At 36.9% G+C, this 24994-nt stretch overlaps 11 protein-coding genes across 17 annotated transcripts in view; 7 read left to right on the top strand and 4 right to left on the bottom strand.

Annotated features, from left to right (window-relative positions):
- LOC104743298 (ribonuclease 3-like) overlaps window positions 1-1011 on the top strand; it is a 1214-nt gene extending 203 nt beyond the window's left edge. The window contains exons 2-4 of the mRNA XM_010464393.1: window positions 105-260; window positions 350-548; window positions 633-1011. Coding sequence (XP_010462695.1) covers window positions 105-260; window positions 350-548; window positions 633-856 — 579 coding nt within the window. The 3' untranslated portion in view covers window positions 857-1011. The remainder of the gene's footprint in view (window positions 1-104; window positions 261-349; window positions 549-632) is intronic.
- LOC104740084 (ribonuclease 3-like) lies at window positions 1228-2500 on the top strand. The gene is made up of 4 exons (XM_010460605.2): window positions 1228-1400; window positions 1495-1653; window positions 1823-2027; window positions 2100-2500. The coding sequence occupies exons 1-4, from the start codon at window positions 1296-1298 to the stop codon at window positions 2378-2380; spliced, it is 750 nt and encodes a 249-aa protein (XP_010458907.1). The 5' UTR covers window positions 1228-1295; the 3' UTR covers window positions 2381-2500.
- On the bottom strand, window positions 1963-3825 carry LOC104740085 (50S ribosomal protein L18). Of its 2 annotated transcripts, none has more exons than XM_010460607.1 (5): window positions 3565-3825; window positions 3369-3457; window positions 3111-3263; window positions 2486-2641; window positions 1963-2376 (listed from the first exon to the last, which is right to left on the bottom strand). In XM_010460607.1, the coding sequence occupies exons 1-4, from the start codon at window positions 3680-3682 to the stop codon at window positions 2489-2491; spliced, it is 513 nt and encodes a 170-aa protein (XP_010458909.1). In that variant the 5' UTR covers window positions 3683-3825; the 3' UTR covers window positions 1963-2376; window positions 2486-2488. The 2 variants fall into 2 exon arrangements, with proteins under 2 accessions (XP_010458909.1, XP_010458910.1); XM_010460608.1 differs by having other exon boundaries at window positions 3571-3825.
- Window positions 3931-4817, top strand: LOC104740082 (E3 ubiquitin-protein ligase RDUF1-like). Its single transcript, XM_010460603.2, has one exon. The coding sequence runs from the start codon at window positions 4201-4203 to the stop codon at window positions 4684-4686; it is 486 nt and encodes a 161-aa protein (XP_010458905.1). The 5' UTR covers window positions 3931-4200; the 3' UTR covers window positions 4687-4817.
- LOC104740083 (protein HOTHEAD-like) lies at window positions 4792-6638 on the bottom strand. Its single transcript, XM_010460604.2, has 2 exons — window positions 6459-6638; window positions 4792-6374 (listed from the first exon to the last, which is right to left on the bottom strand). Exons 1-2 carry the CDS (start codon window positions 6511-6513, stop codon window positions 4855-4857), a joined length of 1575 nt encoding a protein of 524 aa, XP_010458906.1. The 5' UTR covers window positions 6514-6638; the 3' UTR covers window positions 4792-4854.
- Window positions 8880-10954, bottom strand: LOC104740081. The gene is made up of 3 exons (XM_010460601.2): window positions 10733-10954; window positions 9980-10381; window positions 8880-9883 (listed from the first exon to the last, which is right to left on the bottom strand). Exons 2-3 carry the CDS (start codon window positions 10248-10250, stop codon window positions 9084-9086), a joined length of 1071 nt encoding a protein of 356 aa, XP_010458903.1. The 5' UTR covers window positions 10251-10381; window positions 10733-10954; the 3' UTR covers window positions 8880-9083.
- LOC104740079 (KH domain-containing protein At4g18375-like) lies at window positions 12656-15346 on the top strand. Of its 4 annotated transcripts, none has more exons than XM_010460599.2 (7): window positions 12658-12813; window positions 13214-13265; window positions 13344-13849; window positions 13937-14299; window positions 14391-14642; window positions 14729-14899; window positions 15000-15346. In XM_010460599.2, exons 2-7 carry the CDS (start codon window positions 13238-13240, stop codon window positions 15033-15035), a joined length of 1356 nt encoding a protein of 451 aa, XP_010458901.1. In that variant the 5' UTR covers window positions 12658-12813; window positions 13214-13237; the 3' UTR covers window positions 15036-15346. The 4 variants fall into 4 exon arrangements, with proteins under 4 accessions (XP_010458900.1, XP_010458899.1, XP_010458901.1 ...); XM_010460600.2 differs by having other exon boundaries at window positions 13179-13265; XM_010460598.2 differs by having other exon boundaries at window positions 12656-12813; window positions 13179-13849.
- On the top strand, window positions 16545-17694 carry LOC104740076 (casparian strip membrane protein 6). The gene is made up of 3 exons (XM_010460594.1): window positions 16545-16906; window positions 16992-17115; window positions 17336-17694. Exons 1-3 carry the CDS (start codon window positions 16593-16595, stop codon window positions 17549-17551), a joined length of 654 nt encoding a protein of 217 aa, XP_010458896.1. The 5' UTR covers window positions 16545-16592; the 3' UTR covers window positions 17552-17694.
- On the bottom strand, window positions 17625-18577 carry LOC104740077 (photosynthetic NDH subunit of lumenal location 2, chloroplastic). The gene is made up of 2 exons (XM_010460595.2): window positions 18036-18577; window positions 17625-17820 (listed from the first exon to the last, which is right to left on the bottom strand). The coding sequence occupies exons 1-2, from the start codon at window positions 18513-18515 to the stop codon at window positions 17722-17724; spliced, it is 579 nt and encodes a 192-aa protein (XP_010458897.1). The 5' UTR covers window positions 18516-18577; the 3' UTR covers window positions 17625-17721.
- LOC104740078 (mitochondrial uncoupling protein 3-like) lies at window positions 18747-20519 on the top strand. The gene is made up of 2 exons (XM_010460596.2): window positions 18747-19182; window positions 19671-20519. The coding sequence occupies exons 1-2, from the start codon at window positions 18814-18816 to the stop codon at window positions 20199-20201; spliced, it is 900 nt and encodes a 299-aa protein (XP_010458898.1). The 5' UTR covers window positions 18747-18813; the 3' UTR covers window positions 20202-20519.
- Window positions 20653-22525, top strand: LOC104740075 (2-oxoglutarate-dependent dioxygenase DAO). 3 transcript variants are annotated; one of them, XM_010460593.2, is made up of 3 exons: window positions 20653-20861; window positions 21334-21680; window positions 21769-22525. In XM_010460593.2, the coding sequence occupies exons 2-3, from the start codon at window positions 21337-21339 to the stop codon at window positions 22346-22348; spliced, it is 924 nt and encodes a 307-aa protein (XP_010458895.1). In that variant the 5' UTR covers window positions 20653-20861; window positions 21334-21336; the 3' UTR covers window positions 22349-22525. The 3 variants fall into 3 exon arrangements, with proteins under 3 accessions (XP_010458895.1, XP_010458894.1, XP_019091946.1); XM_010460592.2 differs by having other exon boundaries at window positions 20654-20861; window positions 21257-21680; XM_019236401.1 differs by lacking the exon at window positions 20653-20861 and having other exon boundaries at window positions 20868-21680.

Raw genomic sequence — 24994 nt, 5'->3', positions numbered from 1 at the left:
ATTTTTTTTTTTTTTTTTTTTTTTTTAACAACATATATAAACTTTATGTGAAACATATAAATTTTATGTCCAAGTGATTATTGTTCGTTACTGTGTATTTGCAGTGGCCAGGAGCCTATTGTGATACAAAAAGTTCTTGTTGCTATCCAACATCCGGCAAACCTGCGGCAGATTTTGGCATCCACGGTCTTTGGCCTAATTATAACAGTAGTTCATGGCCATCAAATTGCGATCCCGACAGCAAATTTGATAGATCTCAGGTATACATATATACATAAATGATGGAGTAATATTCATATTTATTATTTAAGCTATGACTTTTTAAAATATATGTATGATGAATGTATAGATAGAGGATCTGCTAAGTAGTATGAAAAAGAATTGGCCAACACTATCGTGTCCGAGCAACGAAGGGTTCAAGTTTTGGAAACACGAATGGGAGAAACACGGCACGTGCGCAGAATCAGTAATGGACCAACACGAATACTTTGAGAATGCTCTTAAACTCAAAGAAAAAGCCAATCTCCTCCAAATTCTCACAAACTCCGGTATATATAAAAACCACTACTATTCATGTATACATTTTAAACTTATCAATGACCATTAATTTTCTTTTTGGTAATTAATTGTAGGAATTAATCCGGATGATGGATTCTACGACCTGAAAAATATCACCAACACGATAAAAGATGGGATTGGATATACACCAGGACTCCAATGTAACAAAGATCGGGAGCGTAATTTCCAGCTATATCAGATCTACATTTGTGTTGATACATCAGGAACTGAGTTTATCGAATGTCCAGTTTTGCCTAAAGGAACATGTCCATCTAAACTCCAGTTTGCTAAGTTCTAATTATATCTCTTTACGTGTTTTTATATATGGGTTTCTTGTTATGCAAGATCTTATCTCTTCTGTTGCTATCTTTTCAAGTGTGAAATGGCAATGACATTTGTCTGCTACAAAAGCCCATTAAATTTACATCTTAGCCCATCCAATTAAGCATTGTAATAAAGAATGAAATACCATCATTAAAAGTGTTTTTTTTTTTTGGTCTCTTCTTCTAAAAAAGAAGTTGTTGTATATCCATTGTCGAGAAACAAGTTGAGAATAATAAATTAATAAACAAACGTAATAACAAATTAAGAAAAATATTAAATTCATTTTTTTGGAAACATATGATTGTTTTTTTAAAAAACTTTTTTATAAGTATATGATTAATGTCACAAAATTGCTGGGAAATAAATCCAAGAAAAGAAAACCAAAAGTCAAGAAACAAAGAGAGCAAAAACCCATGACAGGAATCATCATCGTAAGCTTCTTGATTTTACAGGTTCTTGTCGTGTCTTCGTCTCAAACAGCACCACCGGACTTCAATTTCTTTTACTGGGTCAACTACGTATGTTTCCAACAATACATATATACATACACATTTATGCAATATGTATATACATACATCTTACACCGTAATTTTATACGTATATGATCTGCAGTGGCCAGGTGCAATATGCGATAGCCAAAAAGGATGTTGTCCTCCTCCGACGAGAGGCAATAAGTCGCCCGATTTTATGATCCATGGACTCTGGCCTCAGTTCATCAATGGCACTTGGCCTGCCTTTTGCGACCAAACCAATCTCTTCGATATTTCCAAGGTGATATACACTCTTTTATGTTCGGTTTCAGGATCTACTAACCCCAACTCTATAGATAGTGAAGCAGAATCGAATTTCATTTTACGAAAAGAGAGATAAACAAATCTTCATAGTAAGTTTACATAACTGTTATTGGATTATCTCTGAATCAGTCTTGAACAAATAACAGATATCAGATCTAGTAAGCAAAATGGAAAAGAAATGGACAGAGTGGGGCGTGTGGGTATGTCCAAGTAACGAGACGAATCTATGGGAACACGAGTGGAACAAGCATGGCACCTGTGTCCAATCCGTCTTCGACCAACACTCTTACTTCAACACCAATCTCAAATTCAGACAAAAAATCAATTTCCTCAGCATCCTTAAACAAAAAGGTATACAAAAAGTTTCAAGAAGAAAATGAAACCGTGGAAACTTTCTGATCATTGTATGTTCATCATGTGTAGGAATTAAACCAAATGATGGGTTTTACGGTTTAAATGAGATCAAGAATGCGATCAAGTGTGCAATCGGATTTGCACCAGGTATCGAATGCAACGAAGATGTAGAGGGGAATAAGCAGCTTTTCCAGATCTATATATGTCTTGATAATTACACTAAAGAGTTTGTGGAATGCCCTTATGTTCCGGATAAATCATGTACTTCCACGATCAAGTTTCCAAAGTCCCCGGAAAAAGATTCTCTTGGTGAGCATCTAAGTGTGATGGCTTCAGTTTCAACTACCTAGAAACCAAGAGAGTGAGCGTTTAATTTGTTTCAATAAGAGAGTGAAGGCAAGAGCTTCTATAACTATATGATGAATGTAATGAGTTTTTAAGTAAAGAGTTTAAACCTATTATGGTAAGAATCCGTGTTGCGCAATTGCAATTTCAAAGGCTTGCATCCTTTCGCCTCGAGCATTTCCATTTCGATCATAACATGAAATCTCGTTAATCTTGAGGTCAATAGAAGCCTTAATGAGCTCCTCTCCAACCCGTTTTGCTGCTTCCTGATATATACATTAAAATGGAATCAGAGCCAGATACTAGACATAATCTTTTCAAACCAAAAGACAACACTATTGTTTTGTTACTATATTATAGAGATGTAACTTCAAATATGACAAAAAAACAACATCATGTAAGCTAGTCTCTTCTATCTTATCTAGTCTGGAACTCAATGCGGTCATCTCTAAGAAAGGCAACCAGTTTCTCAATTCTAACACGAATGAAGCAGAGACAATGTCACCAATAATACTATACCCCGCGTAGATAACAAAGCAAACTCCAACTAAAATGCTACTTGACCGACTAAACTCTTATCAAAGATGAGTAGAGCAAAGACAATGCCATCAGTACTATAAATGGCTTAGATAACAAAGTAAACTCCAACTAATATGCTACTTGACCGGCTAAACTCTCGATTGTTTCAGGTGATACATACAGAGGATTCAAAGTATTCAGGGAGACTGAACTTACAATGACAGTACATGGAGGATCTCCACGAATGGACTTCTGCAATGTACTAGCGTAGAACAAACACTTTTTGTTGAAGTCATCCACTAACATAGCATACAGTTGTTTATCTGAACAGAATACTGAAAGCCTTGGTTTTGTTTGTGTTCCATTAAACTGTCCCAAAAACAAAACAGAAAAAAAAAACTTCAAATTAAACAAATGTTGCAAAAGATTCAAACTTTTGTGTATCATACAAAAAAACGACTTGAGAAAAGTTACCTTCTTCCTGCTCCTCATGTTCCTGGTTTTTGGGCTCTCAACTCCAGCATTCCCTCTTGCTTCAATCACAAACGGCTTTACAGACATATCTGATTTAAAGGGTCGAGAAATTAGTGAACCAAGCAAGATGATAAAGGATAATTAAACATGGAGGAAGAAGAAGAAGAAGAGAGTAAGACGAACTATACCCACTCACACTTACTTGTCAATCGAATTGGATAGAGGAAACAAAGTTTCGGACGAGTTCCGAGAATGTCAGAGACTCTAAACGGAAGAGAACTCAAAGCAGCCACGCGAGAGGTACCCATTCTCATTTGTAAATCATCGAAAGTCGAAAGATTTCACTAAACTACAGAGGGAAAAAAGACAATTTCTCAGCGGAATTTAATCAAACACCTTCTGTGCAGCAACAACAACCACCTTCGGAAAAATTAAGGGATAAAAATTGTAAATGTTCTTATTATTTTATTTTATTTTATTTCCTCAGTGTAAAAATATCTATATCCTTTATTTTGGCCATTAATGAAAGAGGATAAGATTTTGAAATAATAATAATACAAAAAAAAAAAAGGAAAGTCTAATAAAAGCGTCGTCAATGATTCTAGAGTCTTCTATAACCTTCGTTTCCTCTGTTATTGCCACTTCCTTCATGATTCATGAAACTACTGTAACCTTCCACGAACATATATAATCTCAAAACCCTTTTTCTTCCACCTTATCTTGCAATCGTAGCTTTCGATTTTTTTCTTCTCTTCTCCTTGTTCTTAGATTTTTTTTTTCCCGATAAAGATTGTCTCTTTTGTCCTTTTCTTTGTTCGAGTGTGTTAGCGTGATGTCTTCGGAGAACGATTTCGCTAGTTTTTTACCGCTGATTCTAGCCATAGCCGCCAGAGAAGCTGCTGAGGATGATGATCAGTTGGAGATCACCATGGATCCGTTGAATCCGAGAGTGGTGATGATCAGATCGGGTCCTGGCCTCGATGATCTTTTAGGCGGCGGAGGTAAAGAAGGGAGATCGCCGGCGTCGAAAGCTTCGGTTGAGAGTATGCCACGTGTCGTCATCGGAGAAGATAATAAGGGGAAGGGTTCTTGCGCGATTTGCTTGGAGGAGTGGTCTAAAGGTGACGTGGCGGCTGAGATGCCGTGTAAGCACAGGTTTCACTCCAAGTGCGTTGAGGAGTGGTTGGGGATGCACGCCACGTGTCCTATGTGTAGGTACGAGATGCCTGTTGAGCAAGTTGTACGAGACAAGAGGGTTGAGGTCTGGATTGGTTTCTCCGTCGGCGGAAGAAGACAAGGTGATGAAACAGAGGCTTAGGTTTTAGGTTTGAGGAGATGAAAGACTTTTGTATATTTTTTTTGTTTTTTCGTTTTCTGAAATCAGTTTCTCGAATTCAATGTATTTTGTTGCTGAAATTGAAACAAATTCAAGAACATGATTCATTCTCATTGCGGCAATTAACGACACAAACAATGATTTTAATGTTTAGGGTTGTGGTTGTGGGCTTCCTTGAGGGCTAAGAAACTTTTGTTGTTGTTCTTCTTCTGCTTCTCTTTCTTTGAGTATTTTGATTCCTTGATATCTTCCCAGCATTAGAACTGTAGCCATTGGGTTAGTCCCTGGTGATTCTTCAAACGTTGAACCATCAACGACTCTTAAACGCTTCACACCATTAACTTTATAATCCTCGTCTACCACAGATCCCACTACGCAACCGCCATGGTAATGATAATAAGTTCTCACATTCTCTTTACAGAAGCTCTTAAGCTCTTCATCACCTGCCACAAGCTTATCCTGTGACTGTGTTCCTAAGAAAAACGTCACTGTCTCTGACCTTGCTACATGTTGAAGATGGAGAACCATTTCTTGGCATGCGTCAAGGTCTTCCTTGTTCTCTAAGTAGTTGAATTTCACTGAAGGATTCTCCCTAGAGTCTGTGCTGTTAAGCTTCAGCCTTCCTTTGGATTTAGGGAATGCGATCTTGGCTGCTATGGAGATTCTTGTTGTGGTGATGTTAGTCGGAAGAACCTCGGATTCGAGTATGAATTTGAAACCTTCTGCTATTGCTGCCACTTGAGGTGGCTCGAGTGTGCGGTTTTGCGAGAATCTATCAACAAGAAGAGAGATCCCTGGATTATCCGACATTTTCCTTCCGACTTGTTTGAGATCAACAACCACAGGGATGTCAAAATCTCTTAGATGCTTCTCTGGTCCAATACCGCTTAGGAGAAGAATCTGCGGACTACCTAAAGCACCAGCCGTGAGTATAACCTCGCCTCTATGCTTCTCAACATGAGCTTTGTAGCTCTTACTTGAGCTCCCATCACTCTTCATAAACCTAACCCCAACTGCGCGAGTTTTGTTACCACCAAATATTATGCTCTCTACCGTTGCGTTTAGAAGGACAGTGGTGCAATTTGGTTTACCAAACCCCAAAAGATCTGCAGATGTATGCCTTTTCCCACACTGATCATATATGCTTCCACCGATCTTTGTCCCTTGCGTGTGCTCCAAACTATATCCGTTATACGGATAAAACCCGGCTTCAAGAAACCCGAATTGCACAACAGATTGCCACTGAGTCAATTCAGGCTTGAAGACAACCTTAGATTCAACCCATTTATAAGAATCTTGAACCAGATCCTTGTCCCAACCAGCTTGCTTTACAAACTCATCGCTAGCTCGGCTGTAAAATCCGCCGTTTATAGCGCTCGATCCTCCAAGAACTCGTCCTCTGTAGTTTTCGATTCCATCTAGAGAGGTGAAACTTTGTGCAACAGATGAGTATTCATCCGTATTCAGCAGTGAGTATCCAAAGTTCTTTCTTTGTTCTACTAAGGGATCTCCATAAGGCGAGCCACCGCGTTCAATGACCAGAACAGAGTATTTCTCAGACAGAGTCGCGGCTAAGGAACATCCCGCAGTTCCACCTCCAACAATGATGTAATCGAATGACTTGCCGGCGATATCTTTAGGATCTGTCGTCATGTAAGGCATTCGCACTCCTGAAAACATAAAACAATATTTGATCAAAAAGCTTCAAGGCGTATATATTTGCTTGAAAACAAGAAGACACTCTACATTAGTACCTTGTGACAGATTAATGAGCATGGAGATGATAAAGAGAAACACAAGATGAGACATGTCTAATCTTAATTTTTCAGATTCAGAGACAAGTTTTTGTCTGAAGAAAAGGGTTTATTTGGTTTATAAGTGGAAGAGGTTGCGAGTCTAAGTGATGATTTGTGTGTAGACATAATGATCCGGTAAGATGGTCAACAAATAAAGAAATCTGAAAAAAGTTTGTTACAATAAAGAACGCATGGTTAGAGATCATGATGCTCTCTTTGTTGGATAATTATGAAAATTTTTCCTTGCATAATCATATATCCATGCCTTAAAGTCATGGCCCTTGATAATTATGATTTTTACCTTTTGCTGTTTCAACTAAAAATTCTGAGTGGATCGGATGAAGCAACGACGTTAGTTAGAAAAAAAAGGACCTTTATTTGGTTATGGTTAAAAAAACAATTAAACTTAACCAGAAACTAACTACATGCATGAGATATAATCTGAATAAACATGCATGAGATATAATCTGAAGTTTATAATGAAAAGAGTAGGAAAAGAGATGACCACCATTGTCCCAAAGATCTAAAGCAACACCAACACATTATGTGTAGCAGTTCCCAAGTTGCCTCCCTTAACCGGTAGATGATAACAAACGAATTTAAATGTGTTTACATGTTCAATCGGCACTTGAGATTCAAAGACAAAGTTTTCTCCAAGAAAAAGGATTTTGGTAAGAGCTTGTGAGTCGTCTTAGTGATGGTTTGGGTCAACAGCATATGTGTCAAAAAGGAAAACTAATTTTGATCTCTCTCATTTACCATATAAACTATAAAGTAGATTTCTAATTAAAATTGTAGCATCAGCACGTATGCAACATTGCAACTAATACCAAAAGGCAAAATATATGAGAATTTAGCAATAACATGTGATTTTAATTTAGAAGAATTTTTCTAAAACAAAATCACTATCTTGTCGATCTAGTTGACTTGGCTCCACCTCTCTTTTTTTGTAATTTTTTTTTCCCTCATAATTTAAGAAGAATAGCTATTCTTATCCTATCTTGAATATATTTAGTTTAGTGTTAGTAAAGTGTTGATAGAGAAACACAATATTTTTTTGACGAAAATTACAGTCATTATTGATCGTTCTTCTTGAATCATGAAATCTTCTACTTTGTTTATGGTTTATTGTCTTCTTCTCTTCTTTGTTATGAACAGCATTAAAGGTAAACTTTATCTTGTTTTGCATTATCAATTTATCTAAAATTGTTTCTCTACAAAGTTAACACTTTCTTGTCATTGATATGAAACATTAATAGAGGTGAAAAGTATCCATGTGGAGCAAGGAGGAGTATGTGAATTTACAGGCGAATTCCCCGGAAAATGTGGCAATGACGGGAAGAAAACGTGCATAGAAGCGATGAATAAGAAAGGCACTTCAGGAGAAGGCAAAAAGAACTTACGTTGTGAATGTTTTGATAACCCTGTTGTCATCTTAGGTCGTCCGAAACGAATATGCAGATGTCGAAGTAATTGCTAATTAAGAAACTATAAACACTGTAACCAAAACCTCCTTATACTAATAATGAATGATCAACAAAATAATTAAGAGAGAGTGTTTGGTGTTGTTAGAAAGCCAGAGTATAATTAATGTGCTTTCAGATTAGATTATTTTCGATCATGGCACTAGTACTTAAAATTTTGTATAGATCTCAACTGTTCACTTACTGATCACCTTCATATAATTTATCATCTAATAATAAATCACAGTACTAATCACGTTTTTGTTGTTAGTGGCTTTGTCTCTTAACTCTAAAGCGATATGAACGTCGTCATGCCCTTGTCTGATTCTTGTTGAATGAGAGAAATTGTGAGCCTAAAAGGTTTGTTACTAAGGAGCATATGGTTAGAAGAGATCATTATGCTCTCTTTGTTGAATATTTATGAATTTTCTTATTTTTTTTCCTTCCATAATTATGTCCTTACCTTTAAGTCATGGACTCAATGGCCATGGTCCCTCCTGGATAATTATAGTTTTAACTTTTATCTGTTCAGATAACATTATGAATTGAGAAACTTTATTCACTAAAAGTTGTTTTCATACAGATTAAAAATTACTTTTAAAAGCCCCATATTCAATATATACAGTACCACACTACCACTTATGAATCAAATAATGATGACTTCATTCAACATTTATCAGTTTTACATTTGAATGTTGGTTGGAATATTCACATCAAAACTATTAAACGGAAGGATAACATTTAATCATAACCAAAACGGCCCCAAACTTAAAACAACAATGAAGAGAAGTAATCTGACCAAAAATATATTTCCGAACGTACCAAATTGATTGTGTTCGTCCATACCATTTCATACAGTTTGGCAGTTTACTAAGCTGTCTACACATACAGGAATTGGCACAATTTAGATCCGCGATTAAACCGAACCAAAGACACTTAAGATGGTCACCAACAGATAGATGATTACTAGTTTACATTTTTTTTTTTTTGAACAAATTTGTTTACAGATCTTCTATAATGAATACATGATCATCCAAGATCAATACTTGTCAAAAGGTTAAAAATTAAGTAGGTCAAAGAATAGACCTTTTGATCTCTCTGCTTGTTTTCTTCTCCAAAGCTACCATGAAGCTTTCTCTTTCCCTCTAGAATGCACAAGCGAGACTTGATTTGTCAGATTTTCCTTGGCTAATGAGTTACTTTTCTTGATTCTACTTGGAAAATCTTTGCTCGAGTTTCCTCTCAGTGAGAGATTTCTCCCTAGCCGGTTCCGGTTTATCATCATCATGGTGTTTTTCGGGGGCACGTTAACAGCACTTTCAACACAGTCGCCGGCCTGAGCACAACCCCATGGTCTTGTAGATTGTCCATCTTCAAAAACCGGTTTAAGCCTCGCGAGAATGTTGTGTGATTTGAAGAGCTCTCCTTCCTCTTTGGTGCATATTGGACAAACCGGGTCATTGCGTTGAGTCTTCGGAGTTGATTGGTCAAGACACTCCGCGTGAAAGACATGTTGACATGAAAGCACTCCTGTGACAGGCATGTCTCTGTTTCTAACGATGGAGCGAGATCCCCAAGGAGACTTCTGCGAGAGGTATCTGTTACACAATCCGCAATTAAATGTACTTGAAGGTACTCTCTGTGCTTTGGTAGAGTTGTTATCCCAATCAAGAACTGGCTCTGCAACATCCACAGAATCAATGCTGCTTGTGGTCCCGCTGCTCCAACTGCAGGCATCCGCAGAATCAGATGTTATATCCCTAACATCATCAGAAGGATGCAGTATAGGATGAACAGGCTTGGACAAGAAAAAGCGCCGGCTTGAGAAGTTTCGGTTAGGTTCAGAGTCACCAATATCAGAACAAGATGAAAACGAACCAACGTTTCTTGATGTACCAGGAAGTTGCTTAAGAATCTGATCTGCAGAGAGAAACAAGAAACGATTTGACTTGGCACGGAGAATTTGGTTGATGTTAAGTTCTGAAAGGGAAGAATGTGAAATATAATGCAACAAACCTCTTCTAGTTGCAGAATCAAGATGAGTAGGAGTCCAATGAAGAGCCTGAGAAAGGTCGGGACTACGAAGAACATTAGCATTATTTGATGAAGTGGAAGAAGCATAACAGCTAATAGAACCATCAATCAATCCATGGACACCCCATCTCGATGAAGGTGGAGAGAAACTTGAATTAGTCCTCCAATAAGGCTCATGGGGGCGAAACGAAAACTCCCCACTTGCAGAATTTGAACTATCTGACTTCGCAGCAACACAACAGAGCGAACCCATACTCAGCTTTACAACAGTACGTCTGAAGACTAAATCTCCAAAATCAAGGCTTAATAAACACCCCTCTATGAGACAGATCTTGCAAAAACCATAACTTGGATTTGTTTCATTGCTCTTTTAGCTTAGCACACCTGAGTTGAGTAATCAAAATAGCAAAAAAAGTTTCAAACTTTCAATCATCAAAACAAACATCTAACAACTCAGGACATTACGAATTCACCTTGTAGTACCAAAGCTCAATCAGAACAATGAAGAAGGAAAAAAAAGAAGTAATCTACCTAACCCAGTAAGTAAATCTCTTTACTCATCCTACGACTGCGAGTAAGCAAAGATCTAAACTTTAGATTCCAAAATGTTTTTTTCTCCCTTTAAGAAGAAGATCAAAAGGAAAACAAAACAACCCACATTGTCGAAATTTTCATTGCAATGAATTATGAAACTATCCAATGACATTTAAAAAGCGTAAAGTAAAAGGGGCTTACTGCTTCAAAACTCGGAGAGACAAAATCAGGAAGAAGAGGACTGTTGTCGGAAGAAACTGAAACTAGTAGCCGCGAATTCGATCGAGAAAAAAAAAAAGAAAAACCCTAATTTCTTGGAAATGGGAGAAATCTGCTTCTTCTCTCCCTTCTTCTTTACTTTACTGTGTACTGTTGTTGTATGTAACTTTTTTATCTTTGTTGTGTTTCCTTTATTTTACAAGTACATGTTTAAGATGTATATATATATATAATGGAAGTGAGTTTAAATTAAAAGCAAGTAATTAATGTAAGTTGAATGTATTTTGTTGACAAAATAAAAAGGTGGAATGCATTTAATTTTTGGATGGAAAAAATGAATTCGTTGAATTTTTGAGTCAAAGAACTACTGTACTATGTTTCATATATGCAAATATTGAATCACTATATTATGAATGTTTTTGTTGTTGTTGTTATCGAGTGGCATGCCCTTAAAATTGATCAAAATGTTTGCTTACTAAAGTTAAGAGTAACACTCGACTAACACTTATCCCGAACTCATTTTTGAACCTCAATTCAAACCCTATTTTTGTTATAAAGATTTAAAATTCCTAGAAACCATTATCGATTTATAAAAAAATTTATTCTAATCGATCATAACTTATCAAAATTTATCAAAACTCAAAAGAATAGGGAAGTTAAGAGTGAAATACTTATTTATGGTCACCACTCCTCAAAAACATTGTTGCTTCCCATGTTCCTCATTGATTAATAGTAGTATATAACAATATAATGGTTTTGATATAGAACTAGTTGATAAGTTTAACTACAGCCTAATTCGTATATACAAGTATATTTAGTTATTTACATCGTTAATATTCAATTAAAATGTATGTTTACAATCAACTACTATCGTTTGTAATCAAATATTTTAGAAAGTGTTTTTTTGCTTATATTCAAAATGGTTATAAACGCTATAAAACAGCACAAAAACAGTTTGTGTAATTGGTGTTAAACGGGTACAACCACAATCATCACCAATAAACACAATGTACACTCTCAAAACGTTTCATATCGAACCATGAACCTAATTAAAGTAACAATAATAATTGTGAATTATCTAGTCACATATTCCGTCTTGGTACATGGCTGCTTCAAAAGTAAGATAGGGGCCTCATGTGACTCCAAACCAATTTACTCTGTATTATAACATTGACTTAACAAATTTAATTTCCTATCAAGATAATCTAATACTCAATTTTGTCACTATTTGTAAAAATATACTATTTCTTTCATTCTTTATATTTGAGCTATATACGATTGTATTCCAATCTAGCACATGCTGTTAACGAAGACTAATTTGGGATTAGTTGCGTAAGACGAAACATAGTTACAATAAACCAAAGCCAGCGGACACAAGTGGAATAAGAAAAATTGTAAGACATACTAATAATTTAGTTTTTTTAATGCTTTTATCAAATATATAACCGACACATAACTTGCTAACCCAACGAAATATGTCGTTGTCATTTTTTAAAATATTAGTTCACCAAACTATAACGATGGTTTGCACATTATATTTTCAGTGTAGTTGGTGATAATAATAAAGAAGTTGACTAATACACACATTTATCTAAATCCAAATCTATGATCAAATCAGTAATCACTAAATCTTCGATGAACAAATAAAACGATATGATGCAAAAAAAATATCATATCCTATAAGAAAACCATAATTATGGTCGTAATAAATAATAATTCTCGAAGCAAACAATATAACGAAAAATATAATTATTTTATAAATTTCAGGTACGTATAAATAAATTTCTTATATTGAGTTTTACGTGCCGTCACGTCCCGAAGAACAGTTAAAAGAGAATAAAATTTTAAAAAGCCACCTGTTTTGTTAATCAGAGATATTATTTTAATAATATTAAGACGTTAGCCCCAAAAACTTCTATTTCTTTCTACTCTGCTTTCAAACCCCATAAAAGCCAAAAAAAAAAACATTGAAGCAAGAAGTGCCAAGAGAAGCGGTCACATTTTCCGGTTAAATAAACAGATCGACTAGGTGAAAGCTCCGATCATCGACCCTTTCTTTTCCGGTAAGCATTGCATGTTCTGTAGCTCTGAATTCATTAAAATGTTAAACAATCGAGTTCATCTCAAAATGTTGTTTTTTTTTGGTCGGACGGTGACGTGTCAATGGATCTTGATCGGCTTGTGTTCGTATTGTTTCTTTCGTAACTCAATTTTGCATAAAGAGATATAATCTGGGGACAGATTTTGACCTAATCTCTGTTTCTTGAGTAATTTTAGCATAGTTGACCGACGAAGTCAAGATTGTTTTTTATCTCAAAGTTTGGCTCTTTGGTTTCTAACTAGAGATGTCTATTGTGTTGTTGCCAAGATCTGATCTTTCTAAGTTGAATGTTTTAGAATGAATACTCACCAACTCTGTTTTGTGTAGTTCATGATATAGACTAATGATCATATTTTCACCAGCTTCCCCTGCGGCATTGTTGAAAAATGGCTAGTACACTGAGGAACATTCATGGTAAGAGATCTAATTTGCAATCTGAGTTTACTGGAAATGGAGGAAGTAAGAGAAGAAATCTTCATGATCATGATACAGATAACAATGTCATTGGGTCAGACGACACTGTGTATCGTTTCTTGTGCCCTGTGAAAAAGACTGGGAGCATTATAGGCAAAGGCGGTGAGATCGCGAAGCAGATAAGGTCTGACACTAAATCAAACATGAGGATAAACGAGGCTTTGCCCGGCTGTGATGAGCGTGTTGTTACCATATACTCCACTAATGAGGAGTTGAATCGTTTTGGAGATGAGGGAGAGCTTGTTTGTCCTGCTTTGGATGCTCTTTTCAAGGTTTATGACATGGTTGTGGCGGACTTTGATGATAATAATGATGATGACGATGATGATGATGATGATGAACTTAGCAAGAAGCAAACGGTTACTGTGAGGATGCTTGTGCCATCAGACCAGATTGGTTGTGTTATTGGGAAAGGAGGGCAAGTAATCCAGAATCTGCGTAACGACACCAATGCTCAGATTCGTGTCATCAAAGATCATCTACCCTCTTGTGCTTTGGCTTTGAGTCATGATGAGCTTCTTCAGGTGAGATGATACAATCCATTCACAAGTCTAAACGAATTTGAATTATAAATTAGCTCTCATCAGTGTGTTGTGTTGGTTTATTTTCAGATAATTGGAGAACCTTTGGTAGTTAGAGAAGCTCTTTATCAAGTAGCTTCACTGCTTCATGATAACCCCTCACGGTTTCAACACTTGCTCCTGCCATCTTCAAGTACCATGCATCAACCTGGTGCGATGTTAATGTCTGCAGCACTAACGAGCTCTCACAGAAACTACGCTGTGCATAGAGATATAACAGATGCTAGGGAGTTTTGTGTTTGCTTCATCTGTCCATCTGAAAACGTTGGAGGTGTTATTGGAAAAGGTGGTGGTTTCATTAATCAGATCAGGCAAGAAACTGGTGCAACGATTAGAGTCAATACCTCAGAAACTGATGATGATGATTGCATCATTTTCATATCATCAAAAGAGGTAATGCAATATCTCTTATCTATATGTTATCTCATACAAAGATTATTTCATATTTAAATATCTTTGACAGAGTTTTCTTGTGTGTATATAGTTCTACGAAGACCAGTCTCCTGCGGTGAATGCAGCGATACGGTTACAACATCGGTGCAGTGAGAAAGTGGGTAAAGATGCGAATGATTTAGCAATCTCCACTCGTTTACTTGTGTCGAGTTCCCAAATAGGGTGTCTCATTGGAAAAGGTGGAGCTGTTATATCCGAGATGAGGAGTGTAACAAGAGCTAATATCAAAATTCTTCAAAAAGATGTACCAAAAATAGCACGCGAAGATGAAGAGATGGTTCAGGTGATTAGAACACTTATCTGGATTGTGTTCTGATCTTCTTTTTGTGGTGTAAAAACTAAGTCAATGTTTGTTTTCTCTGTGTTCAGATTACAGGAAATCCTGATGCCGCTATGAAAGCACTGACGCAAGTAATCTTGAGACTAAGAGCTAACTCTTTCGACATGGATCATGGACTTTTCTTGTTACCAACATCTCTTCCATATACCGAAAGTTCGAACAAATCCAAGTACGCCAAACGTGATGACTACACTAAACTGGTATGTACTGGTCCACAAGATTTGAGGATTATTCAATGTTGTATGCATCATTCAATCTAGACATTCCACTAAAGTATATGATTTTTTTTTTAATTTGCAGAATTCGAATTCCAAGAGAAGAAACAATGTTTCTTAGAAAGGAAAGATTGAAGAGTGTGTTCATCAGTTTCAGGAACTTCTATGTTGATGCAGTTTTAATACACAAAATGAATGTTTTACTTGTAGAAAGAAGAAAGTTGTCTATGCGAGATGTAAACAAGAGGGTGTGTTTTCATCTTTTTCTTTTTCTTTTTAGTTTTTACATTCGGTAAACTGTTTGAATTCTCAAAAGTGTTTTGTCATTTCTACTTTTAGTAACCAACATGTCACTATCTATTGTATTACATTAAAGAAACTACCTGCCAATATCTCTTTAATCTTTTTATGTGTTTGAGATTGATGTATGAACCATCTTGTTTTTATTCCAGGATGTGTTGCTTTGTCACGCAGGAATTGCATTGTATGAAGGCCTCATTATGAGGCTATGAGCATATTCCACTTTACTGTTTCTCACAGTGTCTGTGTCACACACTACTTGTTTTGTCGTTTGCTTCCAGCTTTTTCTGTCTTTGTGAATCACATATGTATCTTCTGTTTTGAAACACACTAAAAGTTTTTGCTCTGTTTTGAAACAAATAGAGCTTGAGCTTCAAAATCTTCCATTGGTTAGCAGTTAGCACAGATATGTCGATGTGGGACAAAGTTACAGTTATAATTTCATTGACAATACAAAGTTACAGTTATAATTTTACTGACTGTATTGTCAAACTCGGTACTCTTGGCTTAACAATGGAAAAACGAATTTAAGAAAATTGGACTGATGAAGTGATGGGATGAGCCAGGCCCTTGCAATAGTGCAAGGCATGGGCGACTCGCGAAAGCCCAGATAGCAAGCTATCTTAACGGACCTTCTCCCTTAAAAAATAGAGTTAATATCGTGTGAACCGATGGCCCACATATCAGATATTAAACTGATAAGAACAGATACTACACTTGATCTTAGCCAAAAGGCCGAGAAAGGTATGATTTGCAAGTTGAGCTTAGCGTCCTTTATATACTACACAAGATTGACTATCGCTTCTATAACTCGTCGATGTGGGACATTTTCAAAAGAAGCACTTGCCTCGTCTTTAAACAATAACGCCTATAAAAGACAAAACAGTCCTTCCAGTTTATGTGCTCGATTTTTGTGTCTGAATTTCTCTGGTTTTTCTTACCTTTGGAACTTTGCTCTCGTATCACTGGTTCAAGCTCTGTCTCTACGATCGAATACTTTCATCAATCTCAGAAAAATCACAGTCAAAATTAATAAAGACTTCAGAGTTTCTAGCTTTGGATAATTAGCTAAGGACATGAATATGATGCCAAAAAGAGAGTTCATATTGGTTTTTGTTGGATGTAACAAAATTAGAGCAGGTATGCTAAACACAAGATAACAAATAAATCTTTGCTCATTATATGTCCTCAGCAAAAAACCTAAATTCTCTGTCTTTATATGAATTCTACACTTAATTATGCTTTTACATTTTTTTATTTTTTTCTTCACTATAATCAGCTATTTCAAAGTCTTAACCACTTCTTGAATTGTCCTCACTGTGAAGATTTCTATAAGTATTCAGACCCTTTTTGTGTAGTAAACAGTCACAGAGCAAAAATGGAAGAAGCAAAGCATATTGAAGCTGGGGAAGCACAACGGATCGAAGCAGGGGAAGCAAAGCATATTCAAGCTAGGGAAGCACAAGGGACTGAAGCTGGGGAAAGTTCAAGATCATCTAGGAAAGTTATTACTTTTGAGCCAAAGTTGGTTATAAACAAAGGAATATCGGTTCTTGGATTCATTCTGCGGTTATTTGCTGTTTTTGGAACAATAGGAAGCGCACTCGCCATGGGAACAACACATGAATCTGTTGTCTCTTTGAGCCAGCTCGTACTTCTAAAAGCTAAATACAGCGACTTACCAACCCTCATGTAAAAGATTGAAAAAGATCAATATCGATTAATCAAGAACTGATTGTGTACATATATAACAATATTGCTCTGCTCTGCTTCATAGGTTTTTCGTGGTTGCCAACGCGATTGCTGGTGGATATTTGGTTCTTTCTCTACCCGTGTGTATCTTTCATATCTTCAGTACTAAAGCTAAAACATCAAGAATCATCTTGCTCGTCATCGACACGGTAAACCTCTCCCTCTCTTTTTTTTTTTTGTAGTTCCTCTTCTCTAAATTTGCACCTACTTTTCATGATTTAGTGTATGTACATGGTGAAAAGTTATAACAAAGAAATCCAACTAAAAATTGACCTAAGAAAACTTCCATTTCAATGAAATAACTTTATGTCTAACGAGGTGATAACTCAAAATGTTGCGATTTCTTGTCTCTCTCTATATAACAATTAGGTGATGTTGGCTCTGGTGAGCTCTGGCGCATCAGCAGCAACTGCGACCGTGTATTTAGCTCACGAGGGCAACACAACCGCTAATTGGCCACCTATATGCCAGCAATTTGACAAATTCTGCGAACGCATCTCGGGATCTCTCATCGGTTCTTTCGGAGCATTGATCTTGCTCATGCTTATTGTTATCAATTCTGCTATCTCCCTCTCACGCCACTAAGATATCTATGCACATATGTATATCGATCTGATTTTGCATAGAAACCACGATGTAATGTGTCTTGCATCTACACTAATTTAAGGTCTTTAAATTTATATCCAATGTAATGTCATATATAAAGAGTTCAGAAATTTCTTTATGAAGAGATAGATATATACAATACAACTGGATTAAGCAAGAAGCTCCACTACGTTGTCTATGGACTTCAATGTCTTCTCGTAGTAGAGATACGACTCGTACACCTTTGGCGTCCGTACGTAATAATCCAACTATTGCATCAAAAACATTAATTAAGAATATATTATTACGTATTGATCAAAGATTCAAGATATGAAAATGTGAAAATATTTGATTATCATTTTAATTACATTTTGCAAGTTGATGGTACATATTTTTGTTATATACTTTTAATGTTACTTCTATACATAATATTATAATACTAATTCTGTTTTTAAAGAAGGATCATTAATTGATTAACTAATACCTCACTCATGTTTTCGACAAGCTGGTTTGCGGCCTGAACGTAATCATTGCGGCGACTCTCCGGCAAGATGTTCATGGCGTTGGTGAGATCCTGAGACAGATAAGCCTGTTTCAATCTTATGTAGAATATAACGTACCTCCACGACATGTGGTCCAACATCTCCCTCATGCCTCTCAATCCTTCAGCCGTCTGTTTTATACGCGCAGCCGCATCCTCAGGCGATAGCCCCGGCATAAAATATTTCTCTTTAATGAATGACCTCGTCCCCCATTTCTCCTGTGCTAACGCTGATGACGTGATGGCAGCGCCGCCGATGGTAGTGAATGTTATAAGCGAAGTCAGCAGTGTTCTCCGGCGAGTGAAAATATCTTGTTGGGATTCTCCGGCGCAGCATACGACGGAGAATGGTGGGTTTACACGACGACGGTAATTTGGCCGGAGGAGGAGATACGGTGGCGGCGTGGTCGTGAAGGAGCTCATTTTTATTGTTACTATTATATTTTTCTCTTCTGTTATTTTTTTTAGAAGGATAGGAAATGGGAGGAGCTCAAAACTATTGTCTACTTGAAAAATCATAATGCTTGCCACGTCGGTCTTTCATATTTTGCCACGTCGGATGTTATCTCTAAAGTTTTGTATTTTAGAAAAATTATTAAAACGACGTCGTCAAGTATACTGAAATATTAATGTTACCAAAACGATGTCGTATTTATTTTTGGGTAATTAAACTCTGTGATCATGTGATGATGCACATTGAGTTCAGTTTAGTCCGGTGAAAATGGAGCGGAGCCGAGTGGCCGGAGAATCGCCGACCGGAACGAGGATCCTGCTTGCGTCACTATCTGCGATGGTCGCAGAGTCAGTTACGTTTCCGATTGATCTCACAAAGACCAGAATGCAGCTCCATGGTGCGCACCGGATTGGCGCTATCGGAGTCGTATCGGAGATTGCGAGGAAGGAAGGAGTGCTTGGTCTCTACAAAGGTCTGTCTCCGGCGATTATGAGACATCTGTTCTATACGCCTATCAGAATCATCGGTTACGAGAATCTGAAAGGATTCATCGTCAGATCTGAAGCTAACCACGGCGAGTCTCTTCCTCTCGCCACAAAAGCTCTCCTCGGAGGATTTTCTGGTGTTATAGCTCAGGTAACGGTGCTTCTTCATCTGTAAATCTTTAGAGTCTTCTATTGACTTTTACGCTAGTTTGGGTTAACCGACTTTGAATTGAACTATTGATCTCTATGTTTAGTTGCCATTGAAGATGCTATGTAGAAGACGGTATTGAGAAGGGGACTTTGTCAAAGGTTTCTTGATTTTTAGGTGTTTCTGTGCTTAGTGTAATTTCAGAGTTAGCTGCTACTTTAGGTTGGTTTGAAGATGAGAGAATCCATTGAGATTTAAATGTTGGATTGCTCAGTCAGTGTGTTTCATATATCCTTAATCGAAATGATTTGCTTGCTTGTTTTCTGCTACTTGTTACAATTAAGTTCCCTCAGTTCAGTGATTACCAATGGAGACTTGAAGTTCTATTGCGGCCTTGAAATGTGGCTATCTTCTAGAATTGACCATTGGGTGTTATCTATTGTACACCAAACTAAAAATGCTTCTTATTGTGTTTCATACTAGAAATGCAGGTAGTGGCTAGCCCAGCTGATTTGGTTAAAGTGAGAATGCAAGCAGATGGTAGATTGGTGAGCCAAGGCCTGAAACCGAGATACTCAGGACCAATCGAAGCTTTCACCAAAATCCTACAGTCAGACGGAGTAATAGGGCTATGGAAAGGTGTTCTCCCAAACATCCAGAGAGCATTCCTAGTTAATATGGGAGAGCTAGCTTGTTATGATCACGCCAAACACTTTGTCATCGATAAAAAGATCTCTGAGGATAACATTTACGCGCACACTCTTGCTTCTATAATGTCGGGTCTTGCTTCTACAACTTTGAGTTGTCCGGCTGATGTGGTGAAGACAAGGATGATGAGTCAAGGTGAGAAAGCTGTGTATAGAAATTCTTACGACTGTTTGGTGAAGACTGTTAAGTTTGAAGGAGTAAGAGCTTTGTGGAAAGGTTTCTTTCCCACATGGACAAGGCTTGGACCGTGGCAGTTCGTGTTTTGGGTCTCTTATGAGAAGTTTAGACAACTAGCAGGAATCTCTTCCTTCTAGACCTTTGAAACTGGAAAACAAATATCAGATTTGGGTTTCTTAGTCTTCTTACACATCTTGTAAGAAATTTGAGAAGTAGCATCAATCCTGATATGGTAAGAAGAGTATACCAAAATTTGGGCTCTAATTAGTAGGCTCAGATATTTATCTTCGAGTTTTCAAATTGATATTTTTTTCCTTTTTTCTTTTGTTCTCGGCAATTATTATATTTCATAAAATGCATGAATTTAATATAAATTGCAATTTGTAAAAGAAAATTGTTATGTTGACACATATTTATGTCCAACAAAATATTGAATTTATGTATGTTCTTTGAGATTTTTGTTCATGTATAAAGTAGAAAGGAATATTTGCGTATATACATTGTATTTACTATTTATTAGTTTTTGAATTGGATGAATTCAGATTCAGAGTATATTTAGATTCTTTTTCCTTTCTTAAAACATTTTCTTTGTCTATTAGTATTTATCATATCAAAGAAGATATCTGAGGGACAAAACATAACTCTGTGGACGTCAGCAGAAAAGTCTCTGTAGATCCAATTTCCTCAAGTTCGTTTCCGTTCTTCTGTCTTAATAGTCACTCTGACTCTACGCTTCGTCTAATTATCTTCTCGAGAAAATCTAGAGACAGTAAAAAGTTCCCCGACGATATTAAAAGGTACTCTTTTTTAGTTCTGAAAAACTCTTCTGAAGAGAATCAAATTTAGACGTAATTGATGTTTACCCAGAATAAGCAATCACATTCTGTTATGTTTAGCCTAATTTTATAGTGGGTTTTTCTTCAATTTAGATGTAAATTTATTTTCTCTGATGACTATTTTAGCTGTCTGAATCGTCACGTTATAGATCACTAGCCAATTTAAGATACAAAAGTTTCGTACTTTCTTTTTTTCTTCCTCTGATTCGTTGGGAACTTGGATGTAGGTCTTTTTCGAAATTCAGACTTCTTTAGTGTTTTGATCAGAGTTGGTGGAACTAATTTTATACACTGATCTCATCGATGACGGCACTCTCTAGTCTCTAATGATGTTTTGTTTTTTTCTCTTTCTCTAGATCATTGGCCTTAGGTTGTTGTGTTGACTGTTGAGTAGAGAAAGACTTCTATTTGTTTTTGAACCTCTCTGTTGAAGGTAATGGCGGAACTAAATGGAGTCATGCCGACCATAGACTTAGGAGAGGTTTCTGATAAGATTTTGAATCAGAAAATCCGTGAAGCGAGTGAGAGATGGGGATGTTTTAGGGTGATCAACCATGGGGTTTCATTGTCTTTGATGTCTGAGATGAAGAAGACTGTTATTGATCTCTTTGAGCGTCCATACGAGGTGAAACTGCGTAACACCAATGTGTTACTAGGTAGTGGTTACAGGGCTCCAAATGAAACCAATCCTTACTATGAAGCACTAGGCCTCTATGACATGTCTTCTCCTCAAGCTGTCAATACCTTTTGTGACCAACTCGAAGCTTCTTCAGAACAAAGGTTAGTTTCTTTTTGTCTTTGGTTTAAAAAAAAGGGTTTTTGTGATGGAACATTGATTTATGTCTTGATGGAACTTTGGAGTTTGCAGGGAGATTATGGTCAAGTATGCAAAAGCTATCAATGGTCTTGCAACGGATTTAGTGAGGAGGTTGGCAGAGAGTTACGGGCTGGTTGAGAATGACTTCTTCAAAGGATGGCCAAGCCAGTTTCGGATTAACAAATATCATTTTAAACCCGAAGCGGTCGGGAAGCTCGGTGTGCAGTTACACACGGATTCCGGGTTCTTGACCATTCTTCAAGATGATGAAAATGTTGGTGGACTTGAAGCTATGGACAGTTCTTCAGGAAAGTTTTTCCCCATAGACCCGTTGCCAAACACGCTTGCTATCAACCTCGGTGACATGGCTACGATATGGAGCAATGGAAGATTGTGCAATGTGAAGCATAGAGTGCAATGCAAAGAAGCAACAATGAGGTATTCTATCGCCTCCTTCTTATTGGGACCAATGGATACAGAATTGGAACCTCCATGTGAGTTTGTGGATGCAGAACATCCGAGACTATACAAGCCTATTAGTCACGAAGGGGTACGAAATATTAGAATGACTAAGAAATTGCATGATGGAGAAGCTCTCAAGCTTATCACCTATGAAGAGTTAGATAATTGACCTGGCTACAGGGCATTGTAAGATGGTTGCGTTATGGAATTAGAAAACTGCAGATTATTGTCAAAGTCCCTAGGAATGAGAAATAAAGATGTATTTTATTGTTTTATTTGTGGTTCGAAAATAAAGATGTATACCTATTGGATTGTTGCACAATATATGAAATTTTAACCTTTAGTTCTCTGGATGCAATACTACTCTTGATCTTCTAACAAAGAGAAGAATTTTTTTTTATAAATCACATTCAGTGTCTGTAGAGTTGTTATATTAAAAGATTGGAGTCCGGAAGTAAATAGCCTCGTTTTGTCCAAATCGCCACTTGTACTTGAACTATTGGTAGATTATTCCAATTGTAGATTTAAATAAAAAAAATTATTTAGTTATCACAAAACTATTGGTAGATTGATCCACTTGTAGATTGAAATTATTATATACTACCGGCATAATTTTGCTTATTGTGTTCTTGAGTTGGCACAATTTATGCAAGAATTATTGGGGTGCAACTTGAAGAGTAGTTCGATATCTAACATGCACAGAAGGCAGATGCATGCACCCTCCTTGGTGCCGGTGGCTGTAGATCCGCCCATGTCGCCACATGTATCTCAAACCACTATATTATATGTCTATCAGTCTATGTATACCAGTATCACTAGACTTCATCAGTTTGGTCGATTTAATTTATCTACTTTTGAGTCATTTGGAAAAAATAAGCCAAAGACAGAAAATATTAATTTAGAAAGTTATATCGGTAGACTTGAGTGGTTTGTATATACATGCATACTTGATACTTGCATCACTATCCAAATTACAATTTGCATGTATGTATGTATGTTTTTTAGCAATTTTTTTTTTTTTGAAACTAAAAAAGAAAGTATCAAATTTAGTTACCTCACATTTTAGTACCAATTCCATGAACTGAGCTCTTATGGAATTGGAAACTTAAATTTTTGATCTTTATGATCAGCAAAATTATGCCGGTGGTCGATAATAAATTTCACGTGAAAAGATCTGTGCAAACTGCAAAGGCATCGACGTAAGTTTTTTTTTTTTTTTTGGTGAAATGTTAAATTTATACCAAATAAAAAAGGTTACATTATACAATGAAACCAAAAAAATATGACCGAGCTCTTAACAGGGAGAGCGCTGGAACAACAACAAAAGTTTTTTTTTTTCCTTTGTCTTACAAAAAAAAGAGCTTTACCACACTTAGAGTGGACTATAAATACAACCAAAGTAGTATTCAAGGAGAGAGATGGTAGCGTCTGTACCCTCCGGCGAGAAGGAGATGAGACGGCTGCGCATAGTTCGGTCGATCTGGATCTTAACAGAGCCAATCGAGGTTGGATCAGCAGAGAATATTATGCGGTTTCTCTCCTTCCAAATCATATAAACTATGACTTGTAAGAGGAGTTTAAGGATCTTACTCGCAAAACGCGGCGATGTGGATTGAGTAGCCATGACCCATGAGGCGGCGGCTTGGAGGGAGGTAGGAGGGTGAGGTCGAACCCTCCCCGCAAGCCCCACCCACAGTGCTCTTGAGTAGTCACACTCGAAGAACAGATGGTCATGGGAGTCTAAACCTGAAGAACAGAGCACACATTGAGGAGGGACACTCATTCCCCATTGACGCAGTCGATCTCTTGTTCTAAGCCTGCGCAATGTTGCCAGCCAGTGAATGAAGGAGAATCTAGGGACAGCCTCTTTGAACCAGACTACTTTGTACCACGAGACAACAGGGGAGGGCTCGCGGATTTGCAACCAGGTACCTTTGCAGGAGAATTTGTCCGTGAAAGAACCTGACGAAGTCCTCCATAAGTACCAGTCAGATCCTCTTGATTGTGACGGAGGATTGATAGCGAATATACAGAATTGGCCAGTTGGGACTTTTATAACTTTTTTTGCCTCGAATGAGCCATCCCTTTCCCAATACATCTACTCATTTGTTTTCTCGAGAAAATCAAGAGACAGCAACATCCCCGACGAAATTCCTTAATTAAGGTACTCTTTTATTTTTGAAAACCTCTTTAAAACTCACTAATAATTATCACTCTCTAAAAATTACTCCATTTAGTTTTTAATTTCTATACAAGTATACAACCATTGGACTAAGTAGGGTTTTGCGTTGACTTGTGCATGCATATTAGTTAAATAATCTAATTATACGTAGTCCGCCAGATATACGACTGTAAGACCATGTATATTGTATACTGTTATATGTGAAATGTAATCAAATAATTAATTGAAGGGCGGCCTTTAAGATAAGTCAGAGGATAATGGAAACAAGGCTCCATGGACATGTCCCTAAGGACCCTAACACATATGGTGTGCAAGATCTATGCGGTTGTTGAGAATCCAATACTTAAATCGGCCTTAGATCTTGAGCTACGTAACCAAATCTCTGGTCAGACTTTTATTTATTGCATACTCAAGAGATATACATCTCAGCAAGCGTCTTATAAAACTCTTTTGACCAAAAAATTTTAGAGAAAGAGTAAGAACTCTCTGTTTCCAAACAATCTATCTTCACCCTCACACTATCTAGATATAAACGTGTCTCACGTTTTTGATTTTTTTTGGCAATTCCACGTGACCCACGCTTTAGCTTCATCAACCCTTTTTAGATATATATATATATATATATATATATAT

The sequence above is a fragment of the Camelina sativa genome, chromosome 14 (assembly GCF_000633955.1).
Source record: "Camelina sativa cultivar DH55 chromosome 14, Cs, whole genome shotgun sequence".
NCBI lineage: Eukaryota > Viridiplantae > Streptophyta > Magnoliopsida > Brassicales > Brassicaceae > Camelina > Camelina sativa.
Note: the sequence above shows the minus strand (reverse complement) of the source record. Positions and strands in the feature narration are given on the sequence as shown.